The sequence below is a fragment of the Pristiophorus japonicus genome, chromosome 5 (assembly GCF_044704955.1).
Source record: "Pristiophorus japonicus isolate sPriJap1 chromosome 5, sPriJap1.hap1, whole genome shotgun sequence".
Lineage (NCBI taxonomy): Eukaryota > Metazoa > Chordata > Chondrichthyes > Pristiophoridae > Pristiophorus > Pristiophorus japonicus.
The window spans coordinates 128,877,783-128,905,522 of NC_091981.1; the positions used below are offsets into that span (position 1 = coordinate 128,877,783).

The window sequence follows — 27,740 nt, forward strand, 5'->3', positions numbered from 1 at the left end:
GTTTTGAACATCTCTTTCAGCCAGGTGTGGGCACCTTCAAGGGGGCTAAAGTTAAAATCTACATCACACAGGATGCCAGACCGGTCCATCACAAGGCTAGAGCTGTGCCTTATGTGATGAGGGAAAAGATTGAACATGAACTGGACCGGCTTCTGCAGGAAGGCATTATCTCACCTGTGGAATTTAGCGACTGGGCAAGTCCCATCGTCCCCGTCATGAAGCCTGATGGATCCGTACGAATCTGTGGGGATTACAAGTCTACCATAAACAGAGTCTCCCTACAGGACCAATACCCGCTGCCCAAAGCGGAGGACCTATTTGCCACATTGGCTGGAGGAAAACTTTTCTCGAAACTAGATCTCACATCTGCGTATCTGACGCAAGAACTGACCGAAGAGTCTAAGCTACTCACTACCATCAACATACATCGAGGCCTTTTCATGTACAATCAATGCCCATTCGGCATCATGTCGGCAGCTGCTATATTCCAGCGCAACACGGAGAGTCTGCTCAAGTCCATCCCGGGGACGGTTGTGTTTCAAGATGACATACTCATCACGGGCAGGGACACCGACTCCCATCTCCGCAATTTGGAGGAAGTACTAAGTCGATTGGATCGGGTAGGCCTAAGAGTTAAGAAATCCAAGTGTCTGTTTCTCGCGCCCGAGGTTGAATTTTTGGGCAGAAGGATTGCCGCTGATGGAATCCGCCCAACAGAATCCAAAACCGAAGCAAATCGTCTGGCACCCAGGCCCCGGAATGTCTCAGAACTGCGCGCCTTTCTCGGGCTACTCAATTACTTTGGGAACTTTATGCAGATCTTGAGCACGCTGCTGGAGCCTCTTCACGTGCTACTCAGAAAGGGGTGCGATTGGTTTTGGGGGGACGCCCAAGAACGCGCCTTCAATAAGGCACGCAACCTTCTATGTTCCAACAGTGTTTTAGCCTTTTTTGACCCAGGTAAAAAGCTAGTTCTTACATGTGATGCGTCAGCGTACGGGGTCGGGTGCGTTTTACAGCATATCAATGATGCGGGTAAATTACAATCCATTGCTTATGCCTCCAGGTCACTTTTGCGGGCGGAGCGTGGGTACAGTATGGTTGAGAAGGAGGTGCTCGCGTGCGTGTACGGTGTCAAAAAGATGCACCAATACCTTTTCGGGGCCAAGTTCGCGTTAGAAACCAACCACAAACCCCTCACGTCCCTGCTATCCGAGTGCAAGGCAATAAACGCCAACGCCTCGGCGCGCATTCAGCGGTGGGCACTCATGCTGGCGGCTTACGACTACACAATAAGGCACAGACCAGGCACAGACAACTGTGCCGAAGCGCTTAGCAGGCTACCCCTGGCGACCACAGAAGGGTCCGACGAACAGGACTGTGAGATGGTCATGGCAATCAATGCCTTTGAATCCACAGGTTCGCCCATGACGGCTCGCCAAATCAGAGCCTGGACGACCAGCGACCCCACATTATCCTTAGTCAAAAGATGTGTTTAAACTGGTGACTGGGCAGAGGCTCGCGATGCCTGCCCCGAGGAGATCAAACCTTTCCATAGGCGCATGCATGAATTATCACTACAGGCAGACTGCCTGATGTGAGGCAGCCGAGTAGTTATGCCCTTGCGAGGCAGAGAGGCATTTGTCCGGGAGCTCCACCGTGAGCACCCGGGGATCGTCCTTATGAAGGCCATAGCCAGATCCCACATCTGGTGGCCTGGCATTAACGCGGACTTGGAGCTCTGCATCCAGTAGTGCACCATTTGTGCCCAACTCATTAATGCCCCCAGGGAGGCCCCCCCTAAGCCCCTGGCCCTGGCCCACCAAACCGTGGTCGCGGGTGCATGTAGACTATGCGGGCCCATTCATGGGCAAAATGTTCCTCGTAGTCGTCGATGCATTTTCAAAGTGGATCGAGTGCACCATTTTAAACTCGAGCACCACCTCCATCACTGTGGAGAGCCTTAGAACCATGTTTGCAACGCACGGAATTCCTGACATATTGGTCAGTGATAATGGTCCGTGCTTCACCAGCGCAGAATTTCAAGATTTTATAGTTGACCACGGCATATATCACGTTAAGACGGCACCGTTCAAGCCGGCCTCCAATGGCCAGGTGGAGCAAGCAGTGCAAATCATTAAAGGCATGCTAAAAATCCAAGATCCCAGGCTGCAGAGCCGCCTGTCGCGACTGCTGCTGGCATACAGATCTCGTCCGCATTCGTTGACTGGGGCTCCCCCCGCGCAACTATTGATGAAACGGACCTTAAAGACTAGGCTCTCGTTAATCCTCCCAGACATGCATGAAATTGTTGAGGTAAAGCGCCGGAAGCTAACTGAGTACCATGACCGAAATTCGAGGGGGAGGTGGAATGAGATAGGGGACAAAGTGTTTGTGCTAAACTATGGCAGGGTCCCAAATGGCTTGCAGGGACAGTAACAGGCAAGGAAGGAAACAGGCTACTAGTTGTACAAATGGACAATGGCCAAATCTGCCGGAGGCATGTAGACCAAGTAAAAAGTAGATTCACCAACAACACTGCAAAACCAGAGGCAGACTACAATGTGGAACTCACACCACACCTGGTGGACAGACAGAGGGAACAACCTGAGGAAAGGGCAGTCTCAACAGACAGCCCAGGCGAGATACCAGCAATCATACTGAATGAAACAGACAGCCCAGGCGAGATACCAGCAATCACACCGAAAGAAAAACAGGCACCAAGGCAAACAACTGAACCACAACTAAGACGCTCCACGCGAGAGCGTTGACCACCTGAGAGACTGAACCTATAAAGACAATAAGACCTTGGGGGAGGGTGATGTCATGTATCTCACACTACTGTATATCACTGTATCTTACCATACTATACATGACTGTAACTAGATATGACCTGTAACCACAAGCATACTTTACCACCAGGGGTGCACTTGCAGGAGACACTGCATACCTGTTCCACACAGGTATATAAAGGCAGGTCTCAGGCAAGTGTGGCACTCGAGAGCTGTGAAATAAAGGTGCAGGTCCAGAGTGACCTTGACTTCAGCACGTGCCTCGTGTAAGTCTGTACTGCAGGGTCAGGACTTTACAATAACAACAACCTGCCTCTCTTGGCCCAAATGTGGGTCAGATCATTGTGTTGTCCATATCTGGGCTTTGGCTTTTAAACATGGATTGATGGAGATTGTTAAGCATTGATAGGAAGGGTTTCCCTTTAAGACAGACAATAGAAGAGAGAAGAGTACCCCCATGGTTTCCTGCTTCTTCATGATAGTCACATTAGGCCATAGATCAAAAGCCTTACAAAAATCAATGAAAGAAATGCAAGTAAGTCCTCTCGAATCTTCAACGCTCCACAATCTTGTATAAAATTACAACTTGTTCTGTACATTCCTCATAAGAGTGAACTCCAACCTGTTCCTATTTTTGTTGGGTAACCAAAAAATCTGAAACTATTGAATAATGGATAGATTAACCTAAATATATTGGCATCAAAATCTCACCTGTAACAGTGTATGGGCCACTTGCTGTTGCAATTGGGATGTATTTTTTTTTATAATGATCTCTTCGGTAGATGGACACCTCCATCATATGGTCACCAAGTGTGATGTTAGTTGTATTGATGGAGAGGGTCATACTGGTGCGCCCAGTATTTTGATAGTATTGGCCTAAATTTGAAACAGATTTGGTTAAGAGAGTTTTTAAGGGGAACTCTTAACATTTGATGGAAATGTTATTGTACCAACCTTGTGTGTGCCAAATATAAACAAAGTTCTTATGTCTCCAGTTCATCTGTCTGGGAAAAGGACGACCATCTGGGAAGATATTACATTTGGAAAACTTGGTGCAACCATAATCATCAATCCAGGAAGTCCAGTTATACACATATTGACCAGGAAAGAATGAGGATGCTGGAAAATAAACACCAGGGTTAGTGACTTATACAATTCATGTTGGAGTCAGATTTAGAAATTTGCATATACCGTCCGTTGAAACAGAATGTGACCCACTGCATAATACGTAAGTGACAGAAACGTTATGAATGGTCACAAATTAACATTTTTCATTATAAGACGACACCACAACAAAATGCATTCTTGAGGTCCTAAAAGTTTAATTGTAACAGGTCAGAAACAGGAGTAAGAGATGGATTAGGAGGGTGTTATATACATCTGGATTATACAGTACCTTTGGTGAGCAACTTAACATTCTACTATAATTTCTATCTATATAAATACTATGCTAAACAAACTGGAGACTGCCCATTGATGATTAAACATACTCAAAAATAGGTCTACTAATTTTACAATGTCCTTATTACATTATTCCTAGGTATCTTACACCTAACTAATCAACAATGTGGACATAGCCACCTCAAAGGATATAAAGATGACCTTCAAAATTGTACGATGTTGTCTTCTCCTGACAGTTCATCTTACCAGCTGCAGGCTCATATTCATCTTTCAGAGAAGATGGATATGCCTATGGATGGAGCCATCCTACTTCTGAAGAATCAGGCTGGTCTTCCAATCTCAGGTGTGACTAAGATCTTATTTGCCAACATAGGAGGTGCCACAGTTGCCAACAATAACCCTGATTCATGGATCCATGCTACCACTGCCATTAGAACTAAATGGCTAGCCACTACAAAAACTCATCAAATTGTCTGAAAAGGGCTATGACAGCTATTTTCATAAGATCATGGAACTTCTCAAGGTGTCCTGATCAATGGGTCCTTATGGGACAACCTATTCCTGTAATTGTGGGAGTCAACAGTTGATAACCAAAGTTTCCCAGTAAGTTTCAGCATTATGACAACATTCTTCATCACTTCCAGTGTATACGCAGCTTCTTCAACGATGGTCAAGGTCTGCCCTCAACGAATGTTAATCGTGTTGTGCATTGGTTGACAATATAAATCTTTTATGTCACATGTTGGTTATTGGGATCACTTGATGTCCAACCTGCTGATGAATCATTCAATTTGTCCATCTTAGGGAAAGATACCTCATTAATTATTTGTAACAAAATCACAGATGTGAGTACAAAGAATGTAGTTACAATTATGTTACAAATAATGACATTTTCCCTCTTTGTGACTTGAGGAGGTAGCTAAGAACATTGAGGCCTTCTGCCCCAGTTCAAGTTGGTGCAGTGCATTGCTTAGCCGGTGCATCACATCGCCAGTGCATCAGGGTCACTCTCATAATGATCCCAGCATCCAACTGATTACTGAATATGCAGTTAAAAGAATGCTCCTTTAAGAGTGAGGCACCTTTGTAAATTGTGTAACATCAGAAGCTGGTCAAAACAGGCATTATTATTCAGTAGGGTTGGTTTTACAATGATTCCTGCAGGTAGACCTTGTCCACTATGAACACGAAATTATGGCCCAGATTTTGCTTGCGTGGGCCATCTTGTGGCGTGCCCTATTGTTAGACGTGTTCGTGCATGTTCAGGTTTTTTTAATTATTTGGCTACAAAGTTGCTGGAAGTGTGAACTGTTTACAGTGCCACGTGAGCAACAGGGCATCTGGGACCTTGATGAACAGTGGGACAAACTGAGTATCTCCTTAACCAATAAGATTTAAGGATTGAGAAATAAACAGCACACGGACTGAGAAAGAGGGTGAGTTAGAGTGGGTGAATTAAATGTCAAATCAGATACAGAAAGAGAAATAAAGAGAGGGAAAGAAAGACTGGGTTAAGAGAAAGAGAAAAATGATACAGAAAGGAAAAGTAAGAAAAAAAATTAATTTAATATTTGTCATTTTTAAAATCCCCTAAAACAATCCATAACCTGAAGGAATGAGACTCCACACTTATAATTGTTCACTTTCTGGGCCAAAGAGGTTGATTGACAATCATTAACAATTATCACGTCGTTAAAAAGGTTACTTTGTTAATTATTAGACTTCACTTTCTGTGGCGAGTTTAATGCGAAATTAACGTGCAGGTGCAGCAAATTCATGAAAATAACAAGAGATTAAGCGCAAGAAGCCATTTTCGCAAAGCTAACAGTAGAGTGGCGCAAATCGTCCAGCAACTTGTGGTGATTCGCAATGCACGGGGTATCTCTTCATCATCACAAGTTTCTGGCCAATTTGCACATAGATAATAGCATGCATGTTCACACAGTTACTTTTTCTGAAAAACTTGGGCATATATCATTTTAATAATCTGCCCTTGGATTAACTATTACTCTGCTTGTAGTAATCGGTTTACTGGACGCTCCCAAACACTCACTTTAGAATTCCAGATATTGGGCTCAATTTTCCCCGGTCATTTACGTCGTTTTTTTGGCACACACCGTTTTTTCTGGCATATTTTTTTTTCCAAGTTTCCCCCTGCGATCTGCGCCGGCGTAACTGACTTCGTTACAATTTTTCTCGGCCAGTTTTTTTTTACCTCATGCCTGCGCCGTTTTTTTCAACTTTTCGCAGTTTGGCCAATATTTTTTCCTCCTAAGTCGGCGTATCTGGCCACTCCCGCAAAACCTTCTGGCAGTTAAGAAAACCAGCGCACATTTAGAACCCGGGGCTGAAAGACACCATTGTTTTTAAATCGAAGATTTTGGAGGGAGTCAAGAACACTGTCAAAATCAATAATAAAGTTCAACTTTTTTTACCTGTCAACTAGAAGTGTAAATTTGTTGGATTTCAGAAGTTTTCTCATTTTTTTACTCACTCACATGCCACCACCGAATGTCTTGAAGCAGGGCTGGAGGGTTGTAGCTTTGACCGGCAGAATCGGCCCCGCACCCGGACACAGCGGCTCAGGGCTTGGCTATAAAACAAGCCATGGGGGGGGAGGAGGACGAGAGAGAGTAGGTGCCGATCGGAAGGCTTCAAGCCTGGGGAGCAAGGGGCCTTATGCACTGAAGACTGCAATGAGTGGGGGGGAACAGGGAGAGAGAGAAGGGGAGAAGTCACAAGACTCCAATTAGTTAAGGGAGGGGGGGAGAGAGGAGAAATCACAAGACCTTTGGGTGTGGTCCATCCATACAGACCTTGGGGAGAGAGAGAACTGCGAACTTGTCTTGCTCGGCTGCTTTCCTGCTGTTCTGAGCTCCTTTCAAAGGTTAAATTTAAGTACGAGGGATCACGACGAACCAGAGTCTCAGACCGAGGAGGCAGAGGTATATGGGGTGCACACATTTACCACAAAGTGTCCCCCGATAATGCTGAAGGTTGAATTAAATGGACTCCCAGTGTCAATGGAGCTGGACACGGGCGTGAGCCAGTCCATTATGAGCAAAAAGACTTTTGAAAAATTGTGGTGCAGCAAGGCCTCAAGGTCAGTCTTGACTCCCATTCACACGAAGTTGAGAACTTACACGAAGGAATTGGGAAGACGTTCACGAAGCTGGACTTGACCTCGGCCTACATTACGCAGGAGCTGGAGGAATCATCGAAGGGCCTCACCTGCATCAACACGCACAAAGGTCTCTCCATTTATAACAGATGCCCGTTTGGAATTCGATCAGCCGCGGCGATATTCCAGAGAAACATGGAAAGCTTACTGAAGTCAGTCCCGTGCACCGTGATCTTCCAGGATGACATCTTGGTTACAGGTCGGGACACAGTCGAGTATCTGCAGAACCTGGAGGAGGTTCTTAGTCAACTCAACCATGTGGGGCTCAGATTAAAACGCTCGAAGTGCATTTCCTGGCGCCCGAAGTGGAGTTCCTGGGGAGAAGAATCGCGGCGGACGGCATCAGGCCCACCGATTCGAAGACAGAGGCAATCGAGAATGCACCGAGGCCACAGAACGTGACGGAGCTGCGGTCGTTTCTGGGACTCCTGAACTACTTTGGTAACTTCTTACCAAGTCTCAGCACACTGTTAGAACCACTGCACGTCTTACTGCATAAAGAAGACAAATGAGAATGGGGCAAAAGCCAAGAGAATGCCTTTGTAAAAGCTAGAAAATTATGCTCAAATTGCTTGTGTTGTATGATCCATGTAAGCGTTTGGTACTAGCATGTGATGCGTCGTCGTACGACGTCGGGTGTGTATTGCAACAAGTTAATGGTTCTGGGAAATTGAAACCGGTTGCTTATGCATCCAGGAGTCTGTCTAAGGCTGAGAGAGCCTACAGCACGATTGAAAAAGAAGCGTTAGCATGTGTCTATGGGGTAAAGAAAATGCATCAATACCTGTTTGGGCTAAAATTTGAACTGGAAACTGACCAATAAGCCACTAATATCCCTGTTTTCCGAGAGTAAGGGGATAAATACGAATGCATCAGCCCGCATCCAGAGATGGGCGCTCATGTTGTCCGCATACAACTACGCGATCCGCCACAGGCCAGGCACAAAAAACTGTGCCGATGCTCTCAGTAGGCTGTCATTGCCCACTACGAGGGTGGAAATGGCACAGCCCGCAGATTTAGTCAGGGTTATGGAAGTATTCGAAAGTGAGCAATCACCTGTCACAGCCCGACAGATTAGAACCTGGATGAGCCAGGACCCCTTACTGGCCCTCGTAAAAAATTGTGTGCTTCACAGGAGCTGGTCCAGTGTCCCAGTGGAAATGCAGGAAGAGATCAAGCCGTACCAGTGGCGCAAAGATGAAATGTCTATACAGGCAGACTGCCTTCTGTGGGGCAATCGGGTAGTGGTCCCCAAGGGCAGAGACACTTTCATCAGTGACCTCCACAGTACCCACCCAGGCATCGTAATGATGAAAGCGATAGCCAGATCCCACGTGTGGTGGCCCGGTATCGATGCGGACTTAGAGTCCTTTGTTCACAGATGTAACACATGCTCGCAGTTAAGCAATGCACCCAGGGAGGCACCACTAAATTTATGGTCTTGGCCCTCCAAACCATGGTCCAGGGTCCATGTCGACTATGCAGGCCTGTTTTGGGTAAAACGTTCCTTGTGGCTGTAGATGCGTAGTCCAAATGGATTGAATGTGAGATAATGTCGGCAAGCACGTCCGCTGCCATCACTGAAAGCCTGCGGGCCATGTTTGCCACGCACGGACTACCTGATGTCCTTGTGAGCGAAGACGGGCCATGTTTTACCAGTGCTGAGTTCAAAGAGTTCATGACCCGTAACGGGATCAAATATGTTACATCTGCCCCGTTCAAACCAGCATCTAATGGTCAAGCAGAGAGAGCAGTGCAAACTATCAAGCAGGGCTTGAAGAGGTTAATGAAGGCTCACTGCAGACTCGGCTATCCCGAGTCCTGCTTAGCTACCGCACGAGACCCCACTTGCTCACTGGGATTCCACCTGTTGAACTGCTCATGAAAAGGGCACTTAAGACAAGGCTCTCGTTAGTTCACCCTGATCTACATGAACAGGTAGAGAGTAGGCGGCTTCAACAAAGTACATATCATGATAGCACAAATGTGTCACGAGAAATTGAAATCAATGATCCTGTATTTGTATTGAATTATAGACAAGGTCCCAAGTGGCTTCCCGGCACTATTGTGGCCAAAGAGGGAGCAGGGTGTTTCGGGTTAAACTTTCAAATGGACTCATTCACCGGAAACACTTGGACCAAATCAAACTCAGATTCACGGACTATCCTGAGCAACCCACTTTGGACCCACTTTGGTCCCTACCTTCTTTGACCCCCCAACATACACACCAATGGCAACCGACACTGCGGTTGGCCACAAAGCAGAACCCATCACCCGCAGCAGAACTCACCACACCAGGCAGCCCAGCAAGGCCAGCTGCACAGCAACCCAGCGAGGGTCCGACAAACAATTTACCAAAATCAGCATTTGCACCGAGATGATCAACCAAGGAAAGAAAGGCCCCAGATCGACTCACCTTATAAATAGTTACACTATTGACTTTGGGGTAGTAGTTTTGTTATATATGTAAACTTGTATATACCTTGTACAGCCACAGAGGGCTCATCCCCTGTAGTCCCAAGGGATCCCACAATCCCTTAGGAGGCCTCACAGGCTGGAGAGGCACTCTGGAGATCTGCAATAAAAGACTACGGTCACACTTTACTTTGAGCTCACAGTATCCAGTCAGACTCTTTATTCATACATAACACGTATAACGTTGGAACTTTCCATGATAGTACCTTAGCTCATGCCATGCTCTTGTCACGTTTGCAGAGGAAGATCTCTAACAACCAAACAGAGCAGAGGCGCACCAGAGGAGGCACAGCACAATTGCAACTGCTCACGGACCTCGAGGAACATGCAGCAGCACTTGTGGGGACCCACAGTCGCTCGGCCACCACGGGTGCTGTTGCAGAATCCTCCCTTACATGAGTAATATGTAAAGCAGTGTTAATTCAAAGTAATGTAATGTCATTTCATTATAATATGCAAATTATGTCATGTTATGCATGCAGCTTCTGTGCTACTCTCAGGTTAACAACATAAGAACATAAGAAATAAGAGCAGGAGCAGCTCTCGAGCCTGTTCCGCCATTTGATAAGATCATGGCTGATCTGATGTAGGGCTCAGCTCCACTTCCCTGTCTGCTCCCCATAATCCTTCACTCCCTTATCATTCTGTCTATCTCCGCCTCAAATATAGTCACTGATCCAGCCTCCACAGCTCTCTGTGGCTGTGAATTCCACATAGATGTACTACCATATGATGCATTAATATGTAACGTCTCTCGGTCACATTTATTGCAGTAATGCTGCTCCTCCGACGTATGCCAGCGCAGCGCAAGAATCATGTGTACCCTTCTGTTCTAATAAGCTCAATAAACTCAATTGTGTTTTGCAGGTCACACAGCTCCAGAGGCGGGTAGGGAGGCCGCAACTGCATCTGCCCCATTGCAGGTGGTCATCACCACGAGTGCTGAAGACGAGGGGACCAATGAGCCAGAGGAGGAGGAAGATATGGAAACCGAGGAGGATGCCCCTTGCATCTCTGAAAATGTTATACCTGCGGCCACTTCGTCGTCGTCTTCGACAGAAGAAGTAGCGGGCCGAAGCAGCTTGCAGTAGACGACTCCAAAGCATACAGTACCCAAGCCGACCCCATGGAGGTTGAGTCAGCGAGGTCGGCACGCGCCGCAATGGGCTGATCGATACGAGGGCATGTACAGACTGTGCACGGAGAGCGTTGCGATAAGCCACGAGCACCTCCAGGTGTTTGGTGGGTTGACCGGGAACATTGCCAGGATGTCCGCTCCCATAGCGAAGGATATGCAGCTGATGATCAAGGAAATGCGTGAACAGACCACCGCCACCCATGCCTTGCGGCATGCGAGACTGGTGGGAGATGGCACTGCACCCCAAGGTGCCGTCCCACCAACCGCCAGCACAGATGCGAGTCAGGAAGAACTTCCTTCTGGCTCGGAAGTCGTTTCTTCAAAAATGCCTTCTCCTCCACCACCCCCTGAGAGGATCCTGCCACAATCAACCCCTCACAGCAGGAAGTCTTGAGGTTGCCTACTGCAAGTCGTCCTGGTGCCGTTACACGGGGATTAAACCGGGGTGCTAAGACACGGAGGGGTAGAGGACCTCGAGTGAAGCTTGGCCGCAGGTAGGGAGGGGGTGTTTTATTGTTGTTATTGTTGTATGTTCTTATTGTTGTTGCTGTTTTATAAATTTATTGTTGTGTGATTGTTGGGGATGGGGTGGGGGGAGGGGAATTACAGTTGAAAAAAAATAGTTAAGTTGTTAATTATTAAAATTTTTTATTGAATTTTACAATTGTTGTGCTGTGTCTTCCAAAAATGTACGGTAAGGTAAAACATGAATACAATTACATAGAAATATAGAAAATAGGTGCAGGAGTAGGCCATTCAGCCCGTCGAGCCTGCACCACCATTCAATAAGATCATGGCTGATCATTTCCTCTGTACTTCTTTCCTGCTTTCTCTCCATACCCCTTGATCCCCTTAGCCATAAGGACCATATCTAACTCCCTCTTGAATATATCTAATGAACTGGCATCAACACCCTTTTTAAAAAGTGGTGTTACATTAGCTATCCTCCAGTCCATAGGAACTGATCCAGAGTTGATAGACTGTTGGAAAATGATCATCAATGCATCCACTATTTCTAGGGCCACTTCCTTAAGTACTCTGGGATGCAGATTATCAGGCCCCGGGGATTTATCGGCCTTCAATTCCATCAATTTCCCTAACACAAATTCCCACCTCATAAGGATATCCTTCAGTTCCTCCTTCTCACTAGACCCTTGGTCCCCTAGTACTTCCGGAAGGTTATTTGTTTCTTCCTTCGTGAAGACAGAACCAATGTATTTGTTCATTTGGTCTGCACTTTCTTTGTTCCCCATTATAAATTCACCTGAATTCGACTGCAAGGGACCTACGTTTGTCTTCACTAATCTTTTTCTCTTCACATATCTATAGAAGCTTTTGCAGTCATTTTTTAATGTTCCCGGCAAGCTTCTTCTCGTACTCTATTTTCCCCCTCTTAATTAAACCTTTTGTCCTCCTCTGCTGAATTCTAAATTTCTCCCAGTCCTCAGGTTTGCTGCTTTTTCTGGCCAATTTATATGCCTCGTCCTTGGATTTAACACTATCCTTTATTTCCCTTGTTAGCCACGGTTGAGCCACCTTCCCCGTTTTATTTTTACTCCAGACAGGGATGTACAATTGCTGAAGTTCATCCATGTGATCTTTAAATGTTTGCCATTGCCTATCCACCGTCAATCCTTTAAGTATCATTTTTCAGTCTATTCTAGCCAATTCACGCCTCAAACCATCGAAGTTACCTTTCCTTAAATTCAGGACCCTAGTTTCTGAATTAACTGTGTCACTCTCCATCTTAATAAAAAATTCTACCATATTATGGTCGCTCTTCCCCAAGGGGCCTTGCACAACAAGATTGCTAATTAGTCCTTTCTCATTACACATCACCCAGTCTAGGATGGCCAGCTCCCTAGTTGGTTCCTCAACATATTGGTCTAGAAAACCATCCCTAATACACTCCAGGAAATCCTCCTCCACCACATTACAACCAGTTTGGTTAGCCCAATCAATATATAGATTAAAGTCACCCATGATAACCACTGTACCTTTATTGCATGCATTTCTAATTTCTTGTTTGATGCTGTCCCCAACCTCACTACTACTGTTTGGTGATCTGTACACAACTCCCACTAGCGTTTTATGCTCTTTGGTATTCCGTAACTCCACCCATACCGATTCCACAGCATCCAAGCTAATGTCCTTTGTTACTATTGCATTAATTTCCTATTTCACCAGCAATACCACCCCGCCTCCTTTTCCTTTCTGTTTATCCTTCCTAAATGTTGAATACTCCTGGATGTTGTGTTCCCAGCCTTGGTCACCCTGGAGCCATGTCGCCATGATGCCAATTACATCATAACCGTTAACTGCTATCTGCGCAGTTAATTCGTCCACCTTATTCTGAATACTCCTCGCGTTGAGGCACAAAGCCTTCAGGCTTGTCTTTCTAACACACTTTGCCCCTTTAGAATTTTGCTGTAATATGGCCCTTTTTGCTTTTTGCCTTAGGTTTCTCTGCCCTCCACTTTTACTTTTCTTCTTTCTATCTTTTGCTTCTGCCCCCATTCTACTTCCCTCTGTCTCCCTGCGTGAGTTCCCATTCCCCTGCCATATTAGTTTAACTCCTCCCCAACAGCACGAGCAAACACTCCCCGTAGGACATTAGTTCCGGTCCTGCCCAGGTGCAGACCGTCTGGTTTGTATTGGTCCCACCTGCCCCCAGAACCGGTTCCAATGTCCAGGAATTTGAATCCCTCCCTTCTGCACCACTGCTCAAGCCACGTATTCATCTGAGCTATCCTGTGATTCCTACTCTGACTAGCACGTGGCACTGGTAGCAATCCTGAGATTACTACTTTTGAGGTCCTACTTTTTAATTTAGTTCCTAACTCCCTAAATTCGTCTCGTAGGACCTCATCCCGTTTTGTTGGAAAACAATGGCCAGGCCAGGCAAGGATGAAATGTAACGCAACTGCAAGTGTTGTCTTTCTGTCTCTGGCCTTGGAAATAGCGGATGCATTGACAGTCATTTTCCAACATTCCATAAACTCTGGATCAGGTCCTATGGAGTGGAGGATAGCCAATGTAACTCCACTTTTTAAAAAAGGAGGGAGAGAAATCAGGGAATTATAGACTGGTCAGCCTGACATTGGTAGTGGGTAAAATGATGGAATCAATTATTAAGGATGTCATAGCAGCGCATTTGGAAAGAGGTGACATGATAGGTCCAAGTCAGCGTGGATTTGTGAAAGGGAAATCATGCTTGACAAATCTTCTGGAATTTTTTGAGGATGTTTCCAGTAGAGTGGACAAGGGAGAACCAGTTGATGTGGTGTATTTGGACTTTCAGAAAGCTTTCGACAAGGTCCCACACAGGAGATTAATGTGCAAAGTTAAAGCACATGGGATTGGGGGTAGTGTGCTGATGTGGATTGAGAACTGGTTGGCAGACAGGAAGCAAAGAGTAGGAGTAAATGGGTACTTTTCAGAAAGGGAGGCAGTGACTAGTGGGGTACCGCAAGGTTCTGTGCTGGGGCCCCAGCTGTTTACATTGTACATTAATGATTTAGACGAGGGGATTAAATGTAGTATCTCCAAATTTGCGGATGACACTAAGTTGGGTGGCAGTGTGAGCTGCGAGGAGGATGCTATGAGGCTGCAGAGTGACTTGGATAGGTTAGGTGAGTGGGAAAATGCATGGCAGATGAAGTATAATGTGGATAAATGTGAGGTTATCCACTTTGGTGGTAAAAACAGAGAGACAGACTATTATCTGAATGGTGACAGATTAGGAAAAGGGGAGGTGCAACGAGGCTTGGGTGTCATGGTACATCAGTCATTGAAGGCTGGCATGCAGGTACAGCAGGCGGTTAAGAAAGCAAATGGCATGTTGGCCTTCATAGCGAGGGGATTTGAGTACAGGGGCAGGGAGGTGTTACTACAGTTGTACAGGGCCTTGGTGAGGCCACACCTGGAGTATTGTGTACAGTTTTGGTCTCCTAACTTGAGGAAGGACATTCTTGCTATTGAGGGAGTGCAGCGAAGGTTCACCAGACTGATTCCCGGGATGGCGGGACTGACATATCAAGAAAGACTGGATCAACTGGGCTTGTATTCACTGGAGTTCAGAAGAATGAGAAACGTTGAAAATTCTGACGGCTTTAGATAGGTTCGATGCAGGAAGTATGTTCCCAATGTTGGGGAAGTCCAGAACCAGGGGACACAGTCTAAGGATAAGTGGTAAGCCATTTAGGACCGAGATGAGTTGGAATTTCTTCACCCAGAGAGTGGTGAACCTGTGGAATTCTCTACCACAGAAAGTTGTTGAGACCAATTCACTAAATATATTCAAAAAGGAGTTTGATGTAGTCCTTACTACTAGGGGGATCAAAGGGTATGGCGAGAAAGCAGGAATGGGGTACTGAAGTTGCATGTTCAGCCATGAACTCATTGAATGGCGGTACAGGCTCGAAGGGCCGAATGGCCTACTCCTGCACCTATTTTCTATGTTTCTGTGTTTCTATGTAACTGTAACTATAACTGTCACCGATGTAAGTTCACGCAAAGCGCTCATTTATGAGCTGCTGACGCAAGAGTTTTGCAGCTGCATAACTCCCACGGGGCTTTTCCAGTCTTGCGGGGGAGGGGCATGGGTTCATCGCCAGGCTGATTGTTCTCCTCGAGGTCCTCGTCATCCTCCTCCTCATCTGCCTCCACTCTCTCCTGAGATGGACTGGCAGCCCCATCTGGCAATTGTTGTCCTCTCCTTATAGCTAGGTTCTGCAACATGCAGCACACCACAATAAACTCAGCGACCTGGTCAGGGTGGTATTGCAGGCTGCCTCCAGAGTGGTCTCGGCTTCTGAAGCGCACTCCAATTATCTTTTCGACAGTGTTGCGTGTAGCTATATGGCTTTCGTTGTAGCGCTTCTCGGCTTCTGTCTGCCGATTACACAGTGGGGTCATGAGCCAGCTGGCAAGGCCATCTCCTTTATCCCCCAGCATCCAACCATGACCTTGTGGCTGACTGTTAAATAGGTCAGGGACAGTGTTCTCACGCAAGATGTGCGCATCATGGATGCTGCCTGGAAAATTGACATTAACTGCCAGGATTATTTGGTAGTGGTCGACAACGAGCTGCACATTCAGGGAGTGGAATCCCTTTCGGTTATGAAACACCTCCGCATCCTGTAACGGTGCTCTCAGGGCGACGGGCGTACAGTCTATTGCTCCCTGCACCTTGCGGAAGTTTGATATTCTCGAGAAACCTAAAGCCCTCCCAGTCTGCCTCCCTGGTCATAGGCAACCTTATAAAGTCCATCCTGCAAGCATAAAGAGCTTTAGTGATCTGTCGAATTGAGCAATGTGTGCAGTGCTGAGAGATACCACAAATGTCGCCAACTGAGGCCTGAAATGAGCCCGATGCACAGAAGGAAAGTGCCGCAGTAACCTTAACCTCAATGGGCAGTGCGGTCCTGATGGTACTGGTAGGCTGCAGATCTCCCTTAATTAGCTGGCATATCTCAGCGATGACCTACTTTCGGAAACGGAAGCCTCCTAAGACACGTGTTATTGGACAAGTTCAGGTATGATTGCTTTTCCCTGTAAGTTCGTCAGGTGTAAGGTCTCCATCTCCGCAGCAGTCTGCCATTTCTTTGATTGGGCACATAACGCTCTTCAATAAACCCATCTTCATTCTCCAGCATATGATTATTCACCAATAATGGTAGAGAATTTACAGACCCCATCACTATTGCCATAAATGTCCTAAATTTTATCCTCAAATAAATAGAAATGTGAGCAGATGATTGCTGTTGTGTGTGGAGAAAGAGTCAAACTGAACATTGTGAGCTCAAAGTAAACTGTGACCTTAGTCTTTTTACAATGTGGGGCCTTTCTTGCTCTGGTTGATCGTCTCGGTGTGAAAGCTGGTGTTGTTGAATCATTTGTTGGGCCCTCGCTGGGCTGCTGTGCAGCTGGCCTTGCTGGGCTGCCTGGTGTGTTGGGCCCTGCTGTGGATGATGGGCTCTGCTTCGTGGTCAACCCTGGTGCCGGTTGCCACTGGTGTGTATGTTGGGGGATCAAAAAAGGTAGGGTCCAAGGTGGGTTGCTCAGGATAGCCCGTGAATCTGAGTCTGATTTGTCCAAGTGTTTCTGGTGAATGAATCCATTTGAAAGTTTGACCCGAAACACCCTGCTCCCCTCTTTGGCCACGACAGTGCCGGGAAGCCACTTGGGACCTTGTCCATAATTTAATACAAATACAGGATCATTGATTTCAATTTCCCGTGACACACTTGCGCTATCATGGTATGCACTTTGTTGAAGCCGCTTGCTCTCTACCTGTTCATGTAGATCAGGGTGAACTAACGAGAGCCTTGTCTTAAGTGTTCTTTTCATGAGCAGTTCAGCAGGTGGGATCCCAGTGAGTGAGTGGGGTCTCGTGCGGTAGCTAAGCAGGACTCGGGATAGGTGAGTCTGCAGTGAGCCTTCAGTTACCCTCTTCAAGCCTTGCTTGATGGTTTGCACTGCTCTTTCTGCCTGACCATGGACGCTGGTTTAAACAGGGTAGATGTGACATGTTTGATCCCATTACAGGTCATGAATTCTTTGAACTCAGCACTGGTAAAACATGGCCCGTTGTCGCTCACCAGGACAGCGGGTAAGCCGTGTGTGGCAAACATGACCTGCAGGCTTTCAGTAGTGGCAGCGGATGTGCTAGCCGACATTATCTTACATTCAATCCACTTGGAGTACGCATCTACAACCACAAGTTACATTTTACCCAAGAACGGGCCTGCATAGTTGATGTGTACCCTAGACCACGGTTTAGAGGGCCAAGACCATAAACTTAGCGGCGCCTCCCTGGGTACATTGCTTAACTGCGAGCATGTATTATATCTGTGAACGCAGGACTCTAAGTCCGCATTGATACCGGGCCACCACACATGGGATCTGACTATCATTTTCATCATGACGATGCCTGGGTGGGTACTGTGGAGGTCATTGATGAAGGTGTCTCTGCCCTTCTTGGGGACCACTACTCGATTGCCCCACAGAAGGCAGTCTGCCTGTATAGATATTTCATCTTTGCACCGCTGGAACGGCTTTATCTCTTCCTGCATTTCCACTGGGGCACTGGACCAGCTCCCGTGAAGCACACAGCTTTTGATAGAGATAATAAGGGGTCCTGGCTTGTCCAGGTTTTAATCTGCCGGGCTGTGACAGGTGATTGCTCACTCTCAAATGCTTCCATAACCATGGCTAGATCTGCGGGCTGCGCTATTTCCACCCCCATAGTAACAATGGCAGCCAACTGAGAGCATCGGTGCAGTTTTCTGTGCCTGGCCTGTGGCGGATGGCATAGTTGTATGCGGACAACGTGAGTGCCCATCTCTGGAAGCGGGCCGATGTGTTGGTATTTATCCCTTTACTCTCGGAAAAGAGGGATATAACTGGCTTATGGTCAGTTTCCAATTCGAATTTTAGCTCAAACAGATATTGATGCATTTTCTTTACCCCACAGACACATTCTTTTTCAATCATGCTGTAGGCTCTCTCAGCCTTAGATATAAACAACCAGTTGCAGTTTCCCGAAATCATTAGCTTGTTGCAATACACACCCGACGCCATATGATGACGCATCACATGCTAGTACCAAACGCTTACATGGATCATACAACACAAGCAATTTATTTGAGCATAACAAATTCCACTTCAGGCACCAGGAAAACGCACTTCGAGCGTTTTAACCTGAGCCCCACATGGTTGAGTCGACTAAGAACCTCCTCCAGGTTCTGCAGATGCTCGGCTGTGTTCTGACCTGTGACCAAGATGTCGTTCTGGAAGCCCACGGTGTGCGGGACCGACTTCAGTAAACTTTCCATGTTTCTCTGGAATATAGCCGCAACTGATCGGATTCCAAACGGGCATCTGTTATAAACAAAAAGGCCCTTGTGCGTGTTGATGCAGGTGAGAGCCTTCGATGATTCCTCCAGTTCCTGCGTCTTGTCGGCTGAAGTCAGATTCAGCTTCGTGAACGTCTTTCCTCCCGCCAGCATTGCAAAGAGGTCATCGGTCTTTGGTAGTGGGTATTGGTCCTGCAGGGAGAAACGATTGATAGTACTTTGTAATTGTCACAGATTCTGCCGGTGCCATCTCCCTTGAGGACTGGGACCATAGGACTGGCCCACATGCAGAACTCAATCGGTGAAATGATGCCCTCTCTTTGCAGCCAGTTTAGCTCGATCTCTACCCTTTCATCATGTACGGTACTGCTCTCGCCTTGTGATGGATGGGTCGCGGCCCAGGAATTAGGTGGATCTTCACTTTTGCTCCTTGGAATTTCCCAATGCCTGGTTCAAACAGCGAAGGGAACTTGTTTAAGACCTGGGCACACGAAGTGTCGTCAGCGGGCGATAGCGCTCGGACGTCATCCCAGTTCCAGCGTATCTTTCCCAGCCAGCTCCTGCCGAGCAGCGTGGGACCATCGCCCGATACCACCAAGAGTGGTAGCTTTTGCACCGTTCCATCATAGGAGACCTTTATGGTAGCACTACTGATTACAGGAATCAGTTCTTTCGTGTAAGTTCTTAGTTTCGTGCGAACTGGAGTTAAGACTGGCCTAGAGGCCTTGTTGAACCACAACCTTTCTAAAGTCTTTTTGCCCATGATGGACTGGCTCGCGCACGTGTCCAGCTCCATTGACACCGGGAGTGCATTTAGTTCAACATTGAGCATTATCGGGAGACAATTCATGGTGAATGTGTGCACCCCATGTACCTCTGCCTCCTCTATCTGAGGCTCTGGTTCGTCGTGATCCTCCGTGGATCTGTCCTCCTCTGCAACATGGTGGTTTGCAGGTTTAACAGGCTTAGCAGCTCACCTGCACACTCGTTGGAGGTGTCCCATTGTTCCACAGCCCTTGCAAACGTACTGTTTGAATCGGCATGAATGGAAACGATGATCACCCCCGCAGCACCAACAAAGTGTTAATGGCCTTGCATTCATCACCCTTGATGGTGGACTCTGAGTCATCTGCGGACATGCAGCTGCAGGTATCTATGACCTGCCCTGTACGTTACGATTCAAAAACAACATCACTTTGTTCACAGTACTTGTAGCAGCACTTGTGTGCTGAGAGATTTGTTTAGTATTGTCACTAGTGGCAATGAACAGCTGGGCTATCGCTATGGCCTTACTCAAGGTTGGGGTTTCTGCAGTCAAAAGTTTGCGAAGTATGGTTTCGTGGCCAGTGCCAAGAACAAAAAAGTCCTGAGCATGTGCTCCAAATGTCCTTCAAATTCGCAATGTCCTGCAAGGCGTCATAGCTCGGCGACATAACTCACCACTTCCTGGCCTTCAGATCTTTTGTACATGTAGAACCGGTACCTCGCCATCAGAACGCATTCCTTTGGGTTCAAATGCTCTCAGACCAGTGTGCACAAATCGTCATACGATTTCTCCGTGGGTTTTGCTGGAGTGAGCAGATTCTTCATGAGGCCATACGTTGGTGCCCCACAGACAACGAGGAGGATCGCCCTTTGTTTGGCAGCGCTCTCTTCCCCATCTAGCTCGTTGGCCACCAAGTATTGGTCGAGTCACTCCACAAAAGTTTCCCAATCATCTCCTTCCGAAAATTTCTCCAGGATGCCCACTTTGGGTTCGCTATCTGTATCTCGTCGCCAGTTGTTGTGTATGGAGAAAGAGTCAGACTGAACACTTTGAGCTCAAAGTGTGACCGTAGTCTTTTATTGCAGGTCTCCAGAGTGCCTCTCCAACCTGTGAAGCCTCCTTAAATACCTGTGCTCTCAAGGGATTATGGGATCCCTTTGAACTCCAGGGGATGAGCCCTCTGGTGACTGTACAGAGTAAATACAAGTCCACATATATAACAATTGCCAAAAGGTCAGTAAGGCCCATAACATAACTCACAAATTAATTCTCCTTCAAGCAGCCTCTCACCTCCTCCAACATTCAAAATAGCATCCGCAGTGCCGATTCATGCCAGTCAGGAGCAGCTTTTCTCCAGCTATCTTCTCGGCGAGTGATCAGCTCGGCGATGTGTGGGTGATGTATTGAAAGTTGCGGTGGGCGATCACCTCGGCGATGTGAAATTCTTGTGTGTCGAAAGTTGGGCCGGCAATCTTTGGGTGATGTTCCGGCCCAACTTTCCACTTTTTAGGTAAAATGGGCGATAGCCTGCCTATTTGGGCGGTAGATGGGCAATAGCCCAGCGATCATCAGGGGAAAGTCCAGCCCGAAGGGTACGGCATCGCCACCTAGCTCATGACGCCCCTACGCGTAACCCGGACGAAAGCTGACCGTGAATACAACATGTCGCACATTGTGATGCTCAGCCTAATAGAGAGGACCATTGGCATATTGGAACAGCAGTTTCCGATGCCTGGACCATTCCGGAGACTACTTGCTGTACTCCCTTGAGATCGTCAGTCAGTTCACTGTTGTGTGCTGCATGCTGCATAACTTAGCCATCATGAGGTAGCAGCACCTGGTAGTGGAAGACCCACCTGGGTGAGAGTGTCTGATGATAATGATGTGGAAGATGCAGATGACGAGCAGGAGGAGGAGGACAACGAAGATGAGGAAGCCATGCAAGTGCTTGAGGCTAGAGCATGACGGCGGAGGAGGGCGGGCCATCGTGCCCCTTAGGCGATTGGTCGAGCCTTGCGCCAGCAGCTCATCCGTGAACGCTTTACTGATGCCCGAGGGCTCAGCGACACCTATTCCACATGGACCATGGTTACTGTTTGGAGCTGTTCCGTAATGTTGTGTTGTGTTAATGAAACATGATTCAGTTTTAATGTAAAAGATATTTTAATCAAACATTTACAATGTACTTAGCTTAACTTTAATAAAATTATTCTTCTATCAAACTTTACTTTAAGATCACTCTTTAAGATCACTTAAAAACTTTAAGATCACTTATAAACTTGTAAATTTACATAGCTTACAAAAAACTTTTAATTTGAGAACAGTTACAACCGTAATAACAATAATGACAATAATAACAGCAGCAAAAGAAAGGCTGCACCCATCCCCCCTCCCCCTTATTCTAAGACCGCCCGCTGCGCTCGGTCTTGGACTCTCCACCACCCCTGCCCGCAGGCGGTGGTGCAGTGTTTCTGGGCTTGGTACCTAGCTTAGTCTTTCTAACATCTCGGGTACTGCGCACCTCTTGAGGAGAGAGGGGGTGGGGGCGGCGTTGGCATCAAGCGGCAAGTTGGAGAGCCCAGGCAGCAAGTTGGAGGGCCCGGCTTTGGGCTCTTCAGAGGCTGGTGTGGGGATTGGAATGGGAGTGACAGTTGATTCTGTCAATGGGTGCAGGTCTGGGTGTGTTCCCTTATTGCAGCAGCTAACTCCAACATTTCATCCCTCATGCGCCCTGACAATGTCTCAATGACCTGCAACATTCCCTCCCTCATGGTCAGGGACGAGGTTTGCACTACCTCTGACATTCCCTCCCTCATGGCCACTATTTCCTCACTGATGGTCCCGGATATCGTTCCCATTTCTCGTGTCATTGCTGTTACTTCTCTCGACAGTCCCGCTACCTCATCACTCACCCCACTGATGGCGTCCAGGAGTGGTCGGGTAAGGTCAATGCTCTCTGCACTCAATTGCATCATCTGAACCACATCTGTTAGATCCTGCACCTCAGGAGAGCACGGTCGAGCTCTCCTTACCCTCCTCCCCACGGTTGTAGCTCGCACCCCACCACTGGGACCCGCAACCTCGGAAGGTGTGAAACCTTGGACTGTCCCACCAATACTCAAACCACTAGTCACAGAAGGGGCTGTTACCTCCATGAGCGGCACCTCCTCCAAAGTCAGTACAACAGTGGGAGCTTCATCCAGCTCCATCCCCTTCCCCTCACCCCCATGTTGGTCTGGAGGGTTGGATTGGAAGATGTTCTCTTTAGGCTCATCCGTGTCAGAATCTTCTTCTGCATCATCAGGGTTGGCCTCAAGTTCTACAAAATATAACAGAACAGTCAAATGGTTAGCAGCAGAGGATGGGGCAGGGTGGATGGTATGAGTAGGCTCACACATCGCAGGCTAGGCAACAGGCTGATTTGAAGGAACACGCTGAATTTTCAGGACTTACCCTCTCCCTTGAGTGTGGGCCCAGCTCGTGCAGTACTGATTGCTTTTTTCCAGGCAGGACCCATCAAAGCAGCGACCCTCTCTTCCAAGTGTGTCAGTGGGTGCAGATTTGCCGGGCCTCCTCCTGTTCCGAGTTCTTTCCCTTTTATTATGTGCCACCTTCCTCTGCAAAGCTATGAAAATCTAACTTTTTAAAGAGGGTGTCTTTCTGCTGGGTGGGACATACAGCTGGTCACATTTACAATTGCAACTGCATTGAATAAATGAAAATATTACTTACACTAACTACTTGCCCAAGGTCCTGCCACTTCTTTTTACACTGGCCTCCAGATCTCGTGGTGTTCACCATTGCGCAGTAATCTTCTGCAACTTGGTTCCAGCGTTTCTTCATTTCTTTGGGTGGAACTTTTATGTGACCTCTGCTGGTGTCCAGCTCCTGCCATCTTCCCTCAATCATAGTAACTAGTGCCTCCACTTCTTCCTGTAAGAAATTCTTGGTCCTTGCACTGCGTTGCATCTTGTATTGCTGCAGCTGTGATTTTTCCAATGTTCTCACACACACTACTGGCTCTTTAAAAATGGCCGATTGCCAAATTGGAGCTGTACTGTGCATGCGTGTCCATTGCAATGATGTCAAAAACGTAACTTTTTTTCCGTGCATGCACAGTAGGTACGGCATCATTTTTCGCCGCAGATATCAGGCTCCGCCCCCACCTCCCCCCCCCCGAGGTGACTGGACACGCTGCGCGCCGCCAAATTTGAATTATACATCGGGGAAACTTGGGAAATTATTTCTGCCGCTTTTCTGGCCTAGAAAAACAGGCATAATTCTGGCAATACGCCAGAAAATGGGCTTGGGGAAAATTGAGCCCATTAAATCTAACACACTGAAACAACCTATACATTTATTTACAATTAAATAGGGATAAGAAACAAAAGTTTCAGCAAATAATAAAAGTACAATACAATACATGCATATATAATGACTGTTTGATTGGTAAGTATCTTTTTTTTCTCTTTTTCTTTTTAATTAGATTTTAATTAGATAAGTCTAATTACAGGAATGGCAGGACAGCTCGTGGAGTGTACATCCTGCAGTTTGTGGAAAGTCCTGGATGCTTCGCACGGCCTAGACAACGTGTGCAGGAGGTGTCTCCAGCTTCAACAACTCGAGCTCCGCGTTTCGGAGCTTGAGCAGCAGCTGGAGTCATATGGTGCATCCGCAAGTCTGAGAGCTACGTGGATAGCATGTTTCAGAAGGTGATCACCTCGCAGCTTAAAAGCGTGCAGGCAGAGGGGAAGTGGGTGACCACCAGACGGAGTAAGGCAGGTAGTGCAGGAGTTCCCCCATGAGTCCAGCTCACTTTCAAATCAATATTCAATTCTGATCACCAGTGAGGGCGATGGTGCCTCTGGAGAGTGCAGCCAGAGCCAATTCCAAGGCACTACGGGTGGCTCAGCTGCACAGGGGGGAGGGACGAAGCATAAAAGGACTCTAGTGATAGGGGATTCTATAGTTAGGGGAACAGAGAGGCATTTCTGCAGCCACAGATGTGACTCCAGAATGGTATGGTGCCTACCTGGTGCCAGGGTCAAGGATGTCACAGAGCGGATGCAGGGCATTTTGGAGGGAGAGGGTAAACAGATAGAGGTCACAGTCCATTTCGGGACCAAGGATAGGTAGAAAGAGGGATGAGGTCCTACAGGCAGAATTTAGGGAGCTAGGAAGAAAATTAAAGGGTAGGACCTCAAAGGTAGTAATCTCCGGGTTACTACCGGTGCCACATGCTAATGAGTACAAGAATAGAAGGGTAGAGAGGATGAACGCGTGGCTGAAAAGTTGGTGTAGGAGGGAGGGATTTAAATTCTTAAGGCATTGGGACCGCTTCTGGGGGAGATGGGACCTGTAAAAAACCAGACGGGTTGCACCTCAACAGTGCCGGGACCAATATCCTCGCGGGGAGTTTTGCTAGTGCTGTTGGGGAGAGTTTAAACTAGCTTGGCAGGGGGATGGGAACCTGAGAACAAATTCAATAGGAAAGGAAGTACAGCAGAAATTGGATAGCAAGAATTTAGAAAGCGAATCTGTAATACAGAGGAAGCAGGGCTTAGTAAGTAGTAATCAAGGAGGTCTTCCTGTGCTAAATGGTATATACTTTAATGCAAGGAGTATAGCGAATAAGGCGGATGAGCTAAGAGCACAGGTAGACACTTGGGAGTCTGACATTATAGCCATTACAGAGACATGGCTGAAAGAGCGGCAGGTTTTGCAGATTAATATTCCTGGCTACAGGATTTTTAGACAAGACAGAGAGGGGGGTAAAAGAGGGGGAGAGGGGGTCGCGGTATTGATTAAAGAAACTATTACAGCGGTGAGGAAGGATGATATATTGGAGGGATCATCAAATGAGACCATATGGATCGAGGAATTGAAAAATAAAAAAGGGCGATCATACTGCTGTATTATAGACCCCCAAACAGTGGGAGGGAGATAGAGGAGCAAATATGTAGGCAAATTGCTGTGAAGTCCAAAAACCATAGGGCCAAATCACTCCTCAACTTAGCAAAGTTAGCTTTTCACCAATTTGGAACTTTTATTCTAGGTCTATCTTTGTCCTTATCCATAACTAAGGACACGGATAGACCTGGAATAATAGTAGGGGATTTTAACTATCCTAATATTGATTGGGACAAATATAGTGTGACGGGTATAGAGGGTGCGGAATTCTTAAAATGCATTCAAGAGAACTTTTTTAGTCAGTATGTTGCAAGCCCAACACGAGAGGTGGCGGTTTTGGATTTAGTTTTGGGGAATGAAGCTGGGCAGGTTGAAGGGGTATTAGTGGGAGAGCACTTGGGTGCCAGTGACCATAATTCAGTCAGATTCAAGTTAGTATGGATAAGGACAAGGATAAACCTAGAATAAAAGTCCCAAATTGGGGAAAAGCTAACTTTGCTAAGTTGAGGAGTGATTTGGCCTCAGTGGACTGGAAACAGCTACTTGTGGGTAAATCAATGTTGGAACAGTGGGAGGCATTCAAGGAGGAGATCCGGAAGGCTCAGGCCAAACATGTGCCCTTAAAGAAAAAGACTGGGAATAATAATTCTAGAGCCCATGGATGTCTAGGGACTTTCAAGGGAGAATAAAGAATAAAAGGGAAGCTTCGGTCTTCACAGTGGAAGACACAAAAACCGTGCCAAAAATTGCTGGTCACGGGAATGTGGGAAGGGAGGACCTTGAGACAATCACTATCACTAGGGAGGTAGTGCTGGACAGGCTAATGGGACTCAAGGTAGACAAGTCCCCTGGTCCTGATGAAATGCATCCCAAGGTATTAAAAGAGATGGCGGAAGTTATAGCAGATGCATTCGTTATAATCTACCAAAATTCTCTGGACTCTGGGGAGGTACCAGCGATTGGAAAGCAGCTAATGTAACGCCTCTGTTTAAAAAAGGGGGCAGACAAAAGGCAGGTAACTATAGGCCGGTTAGTTTAACATCTGTAGTGGGGAAAATGCTTGAAGCTATCATTCAGGAAGAAATAGCGGGACACCTAGATAGGAATAGTGCAATCAAGCAGACGCAACATGGATTCATGAAGGGGAAATCATGTTTAACTAATTTACTGGAATGCTTTGAGGATATAACGAGCATGGTGGATAGAGGTGTACCAATGGATGTGGTGTATTTAGATTTCCAAAAGGCATTCGATAAGGTGCCACACAAAAGGTTACTGCAGAAGATAAAGGTACGTGGATCCGAGAAAATGTATTAGCATGGATCGAGAATTGGCTGGCTAACAGAAAGCAGAGAGTTGTGATAAATGGGTCCTTTTCGGGTTGGAAATCGGTGGTTAGTGGTGTGCCACAGGGATCGGTGCTGGGACCATAACTGTTTACAATATACATAGATGACCTGGAAGAGGGGACAGAGTGTAGTGTAACAAAATTTGCAGATGACACAAAGATTAGTGGGAAAGCGGGTTGTGTAGAGGACACAGAGAGGCTGCAAAGAGATTTAGGTAGGTTAAGCGAATGGGCTAAGGTTGGGCAGATGGAATACAATGTCGGAAAATGAGAGGTCATCCACCTTGGAAAAAAAAACAGTAAAAGGGAATATTATTTGAATGGGGAGAAATTACAACATGCTGAGGTGCAGAGGGACCTGGGGGTCCTTGTGCATGAATCCCAAAAAGTTAGTTTGCGGGTGCAGCAGGTAATCAGGAAGGCGAATGGAATGTTGGCCTTCATTACGAGAGGGATGGAGTACAAAAGCAGGGAGGTCCTGCTGCAACTGTACAGGGTATTGGTGAGGCCGCACCTGGAGTACTGCGTGCAGTTTTGGTCACCTTACTTAAGGAAGGATATACTAGCCTTGGAGGGGGTACAGAGACGATTCACTAGGCTGATTCCGGAGATGAGGGGGTTAGCTTATGATGATAGATTGAGTAGACTGGGTCTTTACTCGTTGGAGTTCAGAAGGATGAGGGGTGATCTTATAGAAACATTTAAAATAATGAAAGGGATAGACAAGATAGAGGCAGAGAGATTATTTCCACTGGTCGGGGAGACTAGAACTAGGGGGCACAGCCTCAAAATACGGGGGAGCCAATTTAAAACCGAGTTGAGAAGGAATTTCTTCTCCCAGAGGGTTGTGAATCTGTGGAATTCTCTGCC

The 27,740-nt window shown here is 46.9% G+C and overlaps 1 protein-coding gene across 2 annotated transcripts in view; it reads right to left on the reverse strand.

Annotated features, from left to right (window-relative positions):
- Positions 1–27,740, reverse strand: part of gpnmb (glycoprotein (transmembrane) nmb) — a 116,822-nt gene that overhangs the window by 61,279 nt on the left and 27,803 nt on the right. For both annotated transcript variants that reach the window (XM_070879949.1, XM_070879948.1), the window contains exons 4-5: positions 3,747–3,911; positions 3,504–3,668 (exon numbers count right to left, since the gene is read on the reverse strand). In XM_070879949.1, the coding sequence (XP_070736050.1) occupies positions 3,504–3,668; positions 3,747–3,911 (330 nt within the window). The remainder of the gene's footprint in view (positions 1–3,503; positions 3,669–3,746; positions 3,912–27,740) is intronic.